The 13,581-nt window shown below is 39.8% G+C and overlaps 1 protein-coding gene across 1 annotated transcript in view; it reads right to left on the bottom strand.

The window, feature by feature from the left end:
• Positions 1 to 6,185, bottom strand: part of THSD7A (thrombospondin type 1 domain containing 7A) — a 194,225-nt gene extending 188,040 nt beyond the window's left edge. The window contains exon 1 of the mRNA XM_074150357.1: positions 6,023 to 6,185. Coding sequence (XP_074006458.1) covers positions 6,023 to 6,185 — 163 coding nt within the window. The remainder of the gene's footprint in view (positions 1 to 6,022) is intronic.
• Between the last annotated feature and the right edge of the window lie 7,396 nt (positions 6,186 to 13,581).

Here is a 13,581-nt window from a genome sequence, read left to right as displayed (position 1 = left end):
AAGCTGATGAAATGCAGCTTTTACTAATATTACTTTTATCTTATTCTGTAACTCATGACCTGAGAATAAAAAAGATGAATCCTGAAAAACACCTTTTACATTGACAGTTTAAAAATTTTGACCTCTCCCTCCTCAAGGATGCGTAGGTAGATTTTCCCTTGAAGAGGTCCTCATTGCCCTCTTTCATCATCCCATGTGAATTCCCTTCCTGTCAGTCAGGCCTCAAGTTAAAACATCTTTTCTCATTTAGCATTTTCCCCTTGGTCTTCACATCTAATCCGCTTCTTCAGATCATTTCTTCATAATCTCTTTACAATCAGGAGTTTTCTATTTACTGACATAGGTTTATCTGTCTCTAGTCTCAAGTTGTGATTACTGCAAAAATTCTTTACTTTGGTTTTGGAAAAAGAAAAACAGGTACTAAAACAAATGGGGAATTTTCTGCTATAGGATGGAACAGCTTCGACAAACAAGCTGACGCAACCTTTAAAAGGTAAGTGCTTTCATCAGAGGGCTGGTTAGGTAATTTTTCTCTGTCCCTCTTCCCTTGTGATCATTCCTGTCAGTGTGTATTTGGCATATTTTGAAAAGCCTGATGGACTGCTGGTCCTAGGAAGGACTTCTGCCCCCCTCAGGCATTAGCACGAGATAGGAACACTCAGTCCTGTGAAAATGAGGACAGTCCTAGGGACATACGTAGGGAAAATAAAACAAGGACATTTTATTCAGTGTTTCTATGTTTGTTAGATACCAAAGGTTTTAGATGAGGAATTTCAGACAAAGTGTTGGAAACCCTCCTCTCTCCAATTCCACTTGTGGCACCAAACTCTTTTTAAAATAGAGTCGGACCTTGGAATGTGTAAAACTGTAAAACTTGACAAGGATGCACGATGGTACAGAGGTTGTGTTTGCTCCACTTCGTGGGTAAGTGGGAAACCAAGAGGTTCAAAACCAGAGGGGTTTTGAGACCCAAGTTCTTATCAAGTAGCGAACAAGCATGACGTGGTTAAAAGGTCCCACAGTAATACCTTGAAGCCACGGAAAGATTTGTTCCTAAGTTCTTTGGGTGAAGTAGGAGGCCCTTGTGCAGTCCTCTTCCCAAGAGGATGGAACAAGGAAGAATCAAGGAGAGAAGAATCAAAGCTGCCTGAAGAAGGTCAGAAAGAGGTTAAGGAGAACTCGGGCTGCAGAGCTTGCAACATCCCTCTGGTGCCACTGGAAAGCACCTGGCACACCAATTTCACACTGGACCTCCACAGCCCCAGGAGCACAAGTGATTTTCCGTACGTTTCCTACACCCACGTTATTGCCTTTCCTTTGATTCTCCACTGCCTCAAACATTGAGCAAGTTATTCTCCAAGGACCAATTCTCACACACTGAGACACAACATAAGCAGAAAAATACAGATATTTAAGCGTTCTCTTCAGGAAACAAAAAATTTTTCCCTTTAATTTTAAAAAGGCACAGTTACCTACAAAAAGTCTATTCCAACTTAGCCATTTATTAAAAAGAAGGGGGGGAACATCCAGCTGCAAGTGTTATACAGAAGAGCAAGTCTTGGTATCACTCAATTGCAGACAGCTCAAAGAATTCAGCAGAGCTATACCAATCTATATGATCTGATCAATAGTCTTTAAAACAGATAATTATTTTAAAGGCACCGCCTCCCAGATTGTTTCTTATGACTTTTTTGGTTTACGTTCCAGAGATATGAATCCGATGTTCCCTCTTCCACTTCAAGAGTGTAACGTGCATTACTTCACACTGTCGGAAGAAGCAATTTTACAGCATGATCGAACCTTTGCGATTTTGAGCAGCTCTTCAGTAATTATATTAGTAACCGTAGGCAGGCATCGCACCCAACACTGACAGCACATCACAGATCACCGTGTCGGTTGATTTAACAAAAACAAACGAAGCACAGGGTAGAAAGAAGGAAAGGAGACTTCTGATATGGCAAGAAATGCCTACATTTAGCCAGCTGTATATAGGAATGGTACATATATGGCCTGCATCATGAAATGACAGACCAAGAAAAATATGCATTTTCTTGTTTTGGAAGAGTGATAACTGTATGGCAGGTTTCATTTAGGAAGCAGCAGTCCTCATGTCGTTCACTGCAAAACTGACAGATACATCAAAATCTCAGCCTATGGTAGATAGTATAAACAAGATTTTGAGATGTTCCTGGATATGAAAGTTTCACTTTAAACACGAAAGAAACTGGACAATATCATTTAACAAAAGTTAACACACAAGCAGATTTTACTGAATTGTAGCACATAGATATGAAAAATTTTTATGCATATATAGAAACAATTCAATAAAGCTTCAAATAGTTAAGACAGAATATGAATGAAATTTTCAACATTTCAGGAACTCCCAGAAGTTCATTGTAGCGGTGTAGAACCTGTAGAACCTGAACCAAACAGCTATTAATTGCACATGAAATCAGTAGACTTAGAGAAAGGCAATTAATGATGAACAAAACAGGTATTCAAAAATTCTTTCAACTCCAGAAGTCCAACGCTCAGCAGCGCACGTTCACCTCACATGAGTGGAATCACCACCCCTTAATACCACAACTTCTGTTCTATGAGTTGCTAAAAACTGCTGTTCTCTACCTCAAATCATCAAGCAGGCAGACACCATGACTCAACTCTGGGAATCTAGCTGTTTCATCACTCTGCTGTGAAGAGCCAGGTATTCTGCACAGATGGAGACTTTGCTTTAGCTTACATTAAAGAAACCGGATGGGCTTTCCCAGTGACCACACAAAATGAACGAGCTATGTATTTGTATCTGAAAAAAACCACACACACCACGTCTGCATGGCATGGAATGAAAACGTTTTGCGAGAAACCTGGTTTAAAGACTAGTAACTACGATCAACTATGTTCATCTAAATGCCATTCAAAACAGGGAAGGTCCATTAAAGACATCATAATTGCAGCATAAATCTGCAACAGCAAACACCCATTCTCACAAGAGATTCAAAAAGTTATGAAAACCAAAACTTCAAAGCACTTTCAGTTGGAAAAGTAGAAATTACTTGGTGATGGCATCCATATCACAGGAGGGTGGAGATTAGAGGGGACCTCTGGAGATCATTTAGTCCAACCTACCTGCCCAAAGCAGATTGATTCAGCCTGAACAATGTTGTGAACAAAGACAATTAAAGCCCAAAATGGTTAACTTGAGTATTACAAACACCTCAGATTTTTATGGTAGAAGACAGGGGGATGGTAATAGACAGGAAAATTCATGACCCCTGAGAGGTTTTCATAGGTTGGAAGTTAACAGCTGACATTCGAACCAGATGAATGCTCCTGCCCCCACCCCCCAAAACAACAACAAACCCATAAAACAAGACACCAACCCCTAAAAAAAAATAAATTATAAGGAAACTGTAACAGACACCAAACCTGTTATTTTATAAGAGAAAGAATGCCTCAACTCAAACCTCATAACTTCTGAAGATTATTATCAAGGGCATCCTTAAGAAAGCACAATGCAATAAACCAGTATAGAAGACATGGAATAGTATACATCAAGACATTATTTCAAAAAATCTTTAGAAATTAAAACCAGACACATGCAAGTCAAGCCCAGCACTTACAAAAGCTGATGCCAGACTAAATTCAATACAAAAATAGCATGCTTCTCAAAAAACGGATATAACAGGTCCCAAAAGGCATATAATCAAGCTGATTTCCTAGACACAGTCTTAGCCACGCGTTTCCCTGACCCGTGTCCTTCACAGAAGGAAAAGGAAAAAACCATCTGAGTTGGATGAGCTCACTCCCTGCTCAGTTTTATTATTCCCTCTGATACTTCAGCTGAACCTTACACACCCCGTACTAGACATCCCTTCAGATCACCGACCAGCAATTCTCCTAGTTCACTTTCTAGAACTTCCCACAAAGAGAAGGGGGAAAACAGCAAAACTCAATAAACAGCTAAGAAAAAGAGTGTGAAGACTTAATTAGAAGCCAAATGCAGATGCACTACCTTATTCACTGAACCTTGCCAGTCATTGTTTGAGAAGAGCTGCTCTGACTTTTTTTTCCATCATGTTATCATCAAATTGCTGATGTTCTTATATTAGAAATTGCACAGTGGACATGCTTATCCTATTCCTTATTGCAGGCAAAACAGACGACAGAGGTCACAGAATAAAAGCCGAAGGGAAGAGCTAGCTCTTCATCAGGCAACCTAATTAGATCATACCTGTTCTAAACAAAAGTTCCTCAAGAGCAGCCTTTGCCAGGAAGGGAGAAAACAGGGAGACAACAAAAGCCACCCAGTCTCCTTCAGCTGGTTTAACTGAGGTGAGTTCAGAGCACGTGTACTATATGCAAAGTAAGCGGAGTTAAGTCCATAGCAATCTGACAGGGCATGTCTGGAAGTATTAGTTGACTACAGTTGTCATTATTTTCAACCTATGTTACTATTTTAACATTTTTAAATTCTATTCATTAAACTGTTACATGGAGACAAAATAAAAAGCTAGAGAGTTTCTTCTACGGATGCCTAGCAACTTAGGGTAAACGTAAAATGCTTTATGAAAATGCTATATTATGATTGTGCTTTTGCATAAACCTGTGCATGCACTTTATCTTGTTTTTTTAAGCGTGTGCTGAACACTTACAAATCTGTAATGGAACTGAAAACTATATTTTGAATCTGTCAATGGTTCAAAAGAAAAAAAATGGGTCACTGTCATTGTGCGACCCATCTTTCAGTCAGAAGTGAAAGTTGCAAAGGATTTTCCCTTCTTCAGACTTCTCTTTCTAGCGTTATTGGAAAGCTTGTCTTCTTCTTTAAATGAATTTCCTTTTAATCTCCTCCCTGAGCTGCCGGATAGATGGAGCCTCTTAAAAAATTCAGGATATCACTGTAATTGTAAATTGATCTGCTTCTGTGGCAGAAGGCTGGGGCCCTCCATCCAGGAAAGAGACTGTCTTCTCAAAGTTGTTTTTCAGACAGATGATTAATTTGCACTCTTCCTTACTACTGCGTTATCCTTTAATGGAAAAGCAATTTTTAAACTAATCTACTACTTTTCGGATTGTTTTATTCCTAGCAACATACAAGGAAGAAAGCCAACTGCTAAAGCCAATGTGAAATATTTACTGTCTTGAAATTTTTAGATTTCCTGGAGGAGACTCTACTTACATAGGAGCTAAAACTATATTAGACAACTAAAACACACATATTCATCACTGATAAAGTTCTGAATTAATGTAACATATTAATAGACACAGGAAAATTCCCCACTGATTTTTAATGCAAAGTTAAGGTTGGAACACTGTTATGACTATGCAATCTTTAAAACAGACACGTAACTCATTAGTATCACAGCCGAGGAAATTATCTCTCCAGTGTGGTGCTGAATCCACAGAGCCTATTTGCCTTTGGCTCTTTGGTTATGAGATCTGGCATCACTTGGATTATTTCACCTAATCCATCATTAGCTTTCACGTGTCCTATATACCGTGCAACAAACCTAAATTTAACAAACCCAACTCCCCATCAATTACCACGCTGAATATATTACATGTCAGCACAGAGCACAAAGATTAGACGTGCTGAATTACATCTTTCTTTGTGAAAAGTCAATATTTTTAGAGCGCTGTTAATGTTGCTGACTCCAGTTGTAACAAATGTTCCTCCCCATTGTGGACAGGCACTAACGCCCTGACCTTTGCTATTCACCTACAACACAGAGCTACTAAACAAAATGAAAAACCTCAGAAGACAGAAGATACGTAAGAGATTCCAGTAACTGTGCCAGAGAGTCACAAATGCTTGGGTTTTCTAATTGTCATATTTGCCTGGCTGGTGGAATCCTGGAAGATGACCTAATTTTTTTTTTTTTCCCCTTTAAATCCTGCAAGTAAACATTAGTAATTGAGATTTAACTTTCGCTCCCCACGTACACAAAGCACACAAAAAGGTTATGACTTACAAGAAAAAATAAATACGCTGCTGTGGTGTTAACATCGCTCCCGTACTTACCCGTCTTCCACAAATACACCGATGAAGTTTGAAATTCACTTTGTGCACGAGCGTCCCAGATTCCCAGCAGCAGCAGCAGCAGCAGCACTCCCACGCGCCGGGCTGGCACGGCGGAAACCCCTGGACCACGGCAGAAAGCAGCGCTCCCCTCGCTCAACCCCATGCCTCCGAGCAGCCCGCTGCCGCCCTCCAAAACCCGCCGCACCACCACCAAACCTTCTCCAAACGGTATTCCACCTCTTCAGAACGTCTTCGCGGGGAGAAGGGGGCTGGAAGCCTCTCTCCCGCTATTGTGCATGGCAGTTGAGAAGGAAAAACTGTTTAACACCAGGGAACAATAGAGTCCTTGCTCGCTCTTGCTGCTGCAGCGGCGGCAGCGGCTGCTGCTAGTATGGTTGCTGCTCCACACTCTTCCATTCAGCGGTTAGTAGCAGGTTTCCATCAGCTAAAAGGGAGACAGCTGTCCGCAGGGGGCTCCAGCTGACTGAGCAGGTTATCTTGCTCCGGGAGGCAGCAGCAGTCATTTACACCAGCTGGAGAGAGCGAGAGACAGAGAGAAACAGGGATGAGCAGACACACAAATAGCCCAGGCGCTGTAATCTCGACGCAGAGAGTGACTGCAAAAGGCTGGCTTCCCAGACACGGCTCTCCCTGGAATATCCCAAATGATACGGGCCAAGAAGAAAAGAAGAAATCATCATCAGATGTGCTTCAGAAACACAAGTCATACAGCCAGAACAGATAAAACCAGAATGACATATATTAATTAAGAGAGCATCAGATATTTGTCCCGATAACAATATGTATGTTGCATTAACCATTTTGTAAGCAACAAAAAATAAGTGATTACACATGCATTAATTTGACAATTAAGACCTGATGAAGGAAAATGGGAGAAAACGAAGAAAAAAAAAATGAAAAAAAAAAGAAACCTCACTAACTTGCCTCGTGTATTTATCAAATCTCTTTCAGGTAATAACATATAGTTATCTGCCGTGAGGACACACAAATATATGTATATGATAATGTGTATGTATGTGTAAGCACATCACCCCCGTGCTAGATGAAGTGTGCATGTAATATATAATGCAAGATAACATCCCTTCCTACCCAGCCAGTATGTACACATATACACATGCATAAATGTCAACTGTGTAATTTAAAATAATTTGAGGATCAAGTTATCAATCATCTTTAAAACACACACTGAGTTTTACATATGAAAGTATTCAGGATACATTAGGCTGTCATGATGATACGAAAACGTGGAGAGAGACAAAGCTTTTTAAATAGGGATCTCTCTCTCTCCCACCAATAAACAGAGGCAATAAGAAGCCTAAAGATCGGGTTTCGGACACCTATAAACTGGGAAGCAAATGAAGAATTTTCAAGAAAACTGCTACCATATTCAAAAAGTTTCATTAAAAATGAAAACAGCTACAAAAACACAGAGCAGGAACACAGGACCCAGAGTTTGAAAACGATGGAGCTATTGTTGTTTAAAGAAGAAACCTTCAGTCAACCTCTCCTGGGACGCCTGTCATTTTGCACAACCTTCCCAGCCTCAGCCTTTTCACATGCATTAGATTAAAATCAGCCGTGATCAAATAATTCCCAAGTCCTTGCCTGTTTAAATATTCTGACATCAGAGCAAATTAGCAATGTTGAAGGTTGCAAATTCGTCTTTGTTTACTTTCCACTCTGTTACGCCTCTAAGAGGGAATTAAAGGCTCAGGGAGCTCTAGCACCGTGAGGCTGTGATTAAGAGAGATAAGCAAGTGTGGATTACTGTTCCTCAGCTGTTGAAAAACAGGCAACAATCAGGAGATTATAGGTTGATAAGGGATACATAGAAAGCCATGATCTTAACAAATTTATAGCATCCTGATGCAGAACTTACACCCTCAGTTAAAGCACTTTTGGAAATACATTTTATTCACTTCTGCTACATGATGCTGTATTGACTTTAGGAAGGATGGAAACGCCTTCTGTCTTTGCTTCGTTGAACTGGAGAGAATACTGCTTTAAATCAAAACATTCTCCGAGTTTACAGAATTACAGCAATTTCACTGGTAAATTTGGGGTTAAGTTAGTCACCTGCACATCATTTTGCATACTATGTAGAGGGACTTAAGAATATTTAACCTAATATAAATAATGCTTCATAATTTATGAAAAATAAGACTGAGAATTTAAGGGCTTAAAAAAGTTTTAAGATTGTCAGGAAATCTGTGGCAATAGCTTTATTGACTTGAATAGTTCAAATAAAACATATATAAAACTTACACATTCCTTTGAAAAATTACGAGTAACAATATTGGCTTTTTAGCTGGAGCTACGCACCAGGGGAAAAAATCGAGTTTATTGACTGACTAAGGGAAAAGGCATCCTTTTTGGAGTTATTAAATACAATGGATTCTACCTAGAATTTTTATGCATGTATAAAGAAAGGCTCTGAAAATATTTTGTGCGTGACTCAGATCATCCGGAAACATCATCAGGGAACACATCATCCATGTAGTTGGCACAATGAATCAAAGTGGATTTTGACAGCAGAACAAAGCAATATCATGAAAGAGGGTGAGCACACATGCACAAACACTCAAATATTTTCTTATATTTATGCAACTATAGGACCACACACCTTTAAAACTTGACTAAAATAGAGACTATTAAAACAAAATAATTTCACACTACTTTTTATGGTTGTGTCATTTTTTTCTGTCAAAAATCAATGAACTATGAAAGAATATTTTCACCTTTTTTTTTGCTAAGAAGCTATGATGCATTTAAAACTCTTCAGAAATATGTCAAAGAATGGAGGAAGTATTTATTATGCAAATGTATTTGTGTGTCTGGAAAAAAAAAAAAAAGGATTCCTGAATAGCTGTTTTTGGCAAACGCTGGATCACTTCTGCAGTACATCCACTCATCCTCTATTGATCAGGGCAGGGAAAGGCCAGTGAAACCACAGGCCAAAGAGTAGGCTGATGCCTGCAAAGAGAGACACCAACACCATCCTAACCGCTGGAGTTAGACTTCAGACACAAGAGGCAATATATCCTCTTATACATCACAAGCTTCAGCTGCTACCAGCTCTCTTACCCTGAGAGGTCCTGAGAGCCTGTTCCACCCCGGTGTATCCCATATGCTCTTACCCTCTTCCTATTTGCTACACTGAATGCAGGACTTCCAGTTAACAGTGCAACCGGTATTTCCAGCCCATGCTTGCAATCCATCTTCTAATACATACCAAATTATCATAATCTATCAGTTGTTTACGGCTTAGACATTCCCAAAGAAATGGTGAAGTATTTCTGAGAAGAAACATCTAGACAAACCAAACAAACTACAATCAACATCAGTATTCCCAGAATGATATGGGGATGGAAGGGACGTCTGGAGATCATCTAGTCCTACCCCCTGCCAAAGCAGGTCCACCCAGAGCAGGTTGCACAGGAATGTGTCCAGGCGGGTTTGGAATGTCTCCAGAGATGGAGACTCCACCACCTCTCTGGGCAGCCTCTTCCAGGGCTCTGCCACCCTCACAGGAAAAAAGTTCCTCCTCGTATTCAGATGGAACTTCCCATGTTCAAGTTTGCACCCGTCACCTCTTGTCCTGTCACTGGGCACCATTGAAAAAAGACTGGCCCCATCCTCCTGACACCCACCCTTGAAGTATTCATAGGTGTTGATCAGATCCCCCCTCAGTCTTCTCTTCTCCAGACTAAAAAGACCCAAGTCCTTCAGCCTTTGCTCATCAGAGAGATGTTCCAGGCCCCTCATCATCTTTGTAGCCCTTTGCTGTACCCTCTCCAGCAGTTCCCTATCCTGTATCACTAACCTAATAGCGTTAGTGTTCTACCTTGGAGCACCAACATGAGTCTCCATAGACCTTTATTCAGATACAATTATTTATTTGAGGCACAGCAGCCATGTGGAGTCTGTAAAGTGCTAACACAAGTGATTGACAACTTAGTACCTTTTTGTTTTCTAGGAAAAAATACAACTAACCTCATAGACCTTTATGAAAATGAGGTAGGGTTAACCATAAGTTACTACTGGAATTACTTTGTTCTTGTTTCCCAGCATTAAACTGATAGAGGATGACCCGAAAAAAAAACCCATGCAGTATCTTTTATTTAGCGATAAGAGAGATGAGAACAAAATATAAATTTCTTAGCCGCTGGGTATGACAAGCTGCCTGCCAAACAGAATCACCCTGCTGGTATTCCTCTGCCAGCAGGCAATCCCATGCTGGCACCCTCCTCTATTTCTGAAATGCCATGAATAAAAGCTTCAGGATCATATTATCTTCCATCCTGAATACGTTGTATTTTTACATATAGTAAAGTCAAAGAATGCGCAGAGAGTTTGCACGTTTGTTTCTAGAGTCAACAATACTCAATGAAGAACTGTGTCCAGCACGATTTTCGTCTACCTTAAACTTCACAGTCCGGTTAAGGCAGAAATCTTGAGAGAAGTTCTAGATCTATGAAAGATGTTTCACAAACTCTACAACTGTACCCCACTAAAACACCTGGGCTGTGTTAGTACAAGAATACCACAAAAATTACCCAAATTCTAAAGAATGAAAAATGTTTTCTTTCTTGTGTAGAAAATTCAAAGTCCTCCTCATCTGAACTCTGCTCATTTTGATTTATCTCCAAGACTTCTTCCCTTCACTTAGGTATGAAAATGATATAATAACAGCTGAAAAAAGCTTTTGCTCTCTTTATTCCCTGGCCAAAACCTCCAGCTCTGCATTTTGTGGGAGCCTGACCTTCCCACAGATATTTTACTACAGATGCCAGTATATTGTAAGGTTTATCTTTAGATGGGACCTGCAAGAATTTTATTAGATTTTGAGAACTTCAGGCTAGAGTAAGCTGTACCGAGCTCTTTTAGGCTTTGCTGCAGAGCACTGGGCACTCCTCACCACGGCCAGTAATGGTCTGTTATTTAAATTCATATCAATGCCAGGGAGCCCAGTCAGGGAAGCCAGAAAAAAATTCTAAACAGGAACAATCTGAATAATACGAATATGTTGCAACATACTTCACCTCTCAAAATCTGGCAGCTCCATTCCCTAAGTCCGAAATTAAATGTGCTGTGCAAAACGTGCAGCTGAAAAAAAGTTATTCTTCAGGGATCCTAAACATGTGGCCTCTAGGTGTCACACTCGACCATGTCACAATACGCTATTATGGATTGCTCTTATTCTTTCACAGCAGGTAAAAGACCTTGATTTTATCCTTTCAAGGAGTGATATTATGTCACATCCTCTTTTCAAAATTGTAATTTAAAAAACAAAGAAAGAAACAAACAAAAAACCCCAGCGAATTTCTGCCTCTTTCATATAAGTAGTACAGTTCTTTTTGGTTTTGCCAGAGTACCCATTTTTGCAAACATTAGAAGTATCACAGTGCCTGTTTGTTAAATATGTCATAATAAATATATGTCATTGGTTCGTATCATGGATTTGGAAAACAAAATCGGGAACTTTAAGAGTTATGTATGTGAGCTGTGCAAAAGTAAGAAAGCATTACATGTACAAAATCACTACAATATGTCAATAGTGTATACTTAAGCTCTCCAGTGTTTCTTGATTACTTCAAAAATCTTTGCAAAAAGAAAAAGTTATTTTTGAAAAATGAATAAAGATTCTACTTGCATGAATGCATGAGCAGCAAACACATAGTCATCTAGTTCTGACTTTCTGCTTTTATTAAGGTGAGTTAGTAAGTCTTGAACATAATTCACATTTTTGAGGATTTTTAATTTGATTATATTGGGATGTGTGTGTGGCGTGGTATTTGTTTGTTTCTTTTTCAATGTCATTTAGAATTACTGGCCAGAAGATAAACCTAGAGGAATTCAAGAAGTCAATTAATTTATCAAGGAAGCTGCCTAGCTTTGGATCAAGCTACCTGATGTAGTGGCCCAAGAACTGCAGGAGGTCAGATTAAATTAGCTAATTCCACCTTCTGGCTTTAAACTCTGTCAAAGAACACTGTCCTTTCGGCCCAGATTACGCTGCCTTCAACAGCTGACTGAACGGAGCAGAATCTTTCCAAAGACCAAAACTGGCTGCAAAAGTGTCTGTGATAGTTCCCTATCAGGAAGTGTCATCTCTATTGAGAATTCAAGCTCTCACCCTTTTCATATCAATTCAGAGATCTGTTTAGTTGCCTCTGGTGGAACTTGCTACAGAGCGGGGAAAATACAGTATGCATTTTTCATTGGAAAGCATTGATATAACACCTTGCACGGAAGAGATTTTGAGCATGTTTGCATATTCCAAAGCGAATGGAGTTAAGTCCTTGCACTTGAAATTCCTCTGGTAGAGACTATACGCACAGCATCATTCTAATCACACACAAAATTCACAAGCAAAACACTAATTAGAGTTAGGGTTTGTAGCAAGGTCTGCCTCACTACTCTGACACAATTACACTTTTCAGTTTCTTAAGACTGTCAAATTTGCAGTTTCATACTAACTTTATACATAAAGAAAAAGACAAGAAAGAGAAAAACACATTAAAATTATCTCTATCCTGGTCCCAGTCATTTCAATGAAGAAAAGAGACAATCATTACTTTGTTTTGTTAATAAAAAGGGAAAAAAATGTGTGCATGAGGGAAGTGGTGAATTTTTCACTTAAAAGCTTGTGGTAACCTCTGCTTTGGGGAAGAAACTCAAACTTTGCTTCTGTTGGGAGTGATCAGTGTGCTCTGATCATTAAGGATGATTCAAGGACTGGAGCATCTCCCTTATGAGGAAAGGCTGAGAGAGCTGGGACTCTTTAGCCTGGAGAAGAGAAGGCTGAGGGGAGACCTTATCAATGCTTATAAGTATCTCAAGGGTGGGTTGAAGGAGGAGAGAGACGGACTCTTTTCAGTGGTTGCCAGTGAGAGGACGAGGGGCAACGGGCACAAGTTGGAACATAGGAGGTTCCATTCAAATATGAGAAGAAACTTCTTTACGGTGAGGGTGCCAGAGCCCTGGAACAGGCTGCCCAGGGAGGGTGTGGAGTCCCCTTCTTTGGAGATTTTCAAGACCCGCCTGGATGCAGTCCTGAGTAACATGCTCTGACATGCTCTGGGCAATCCTGCTTCAGCAGGGGAGTTGGACTAGATGATCTTTATGGTCCCTTCCAACTCTAAAAATTCAGTGAAATTCAGTGAAATTATAACCTCTGAAAAGAAATCTGCACACAATTAGAACCTCTTCTGAAATGGTGGTACCAATAGGCACTTGCTTAGAGGGTGCTGAGGGGGAAAAAAACTAAGATTGGGTACAAAAGTGAGGCTGGGACATAAAGCCAGCCTCTAAGTCACTAGGATAGAAAACATGGGAAAGGGTAAATGATAGGAAAAGGTAAGAAAACAGACTGAAATCAGGATAAGAAACCTAACTGGGAAAAAAAAATACTGTGAGGAAATAGTGACAACCGGAATTTGTGTGGGTGTTCTATTTACTATTTACTCTTTTAACACATTGGGCATTTTTTTACCAAACTCGAGTTACCTCGCTTTCAGAAAGTCCAATACAGACTT

The sequence above is a fragment of the Numenius arquata genome, chromosome 7, assembly GCF_964106895.1.
Source record: "Numenius arquata chromosome 7, bNumArq3.hap1.1, whole genome shotgun sequence".
Classification (NCBI taxonomy): Eukaryota; Metazoa; Chordata; class Aves; order Charadriiformes; family Scolopacidae; genus Numenius; species Numenius arquata.
The sequence above is the reverse complement of the archived record's forward strand: the minus strand, read 5'-3'. Positions and strand labels throughout refer to the sequence as shown.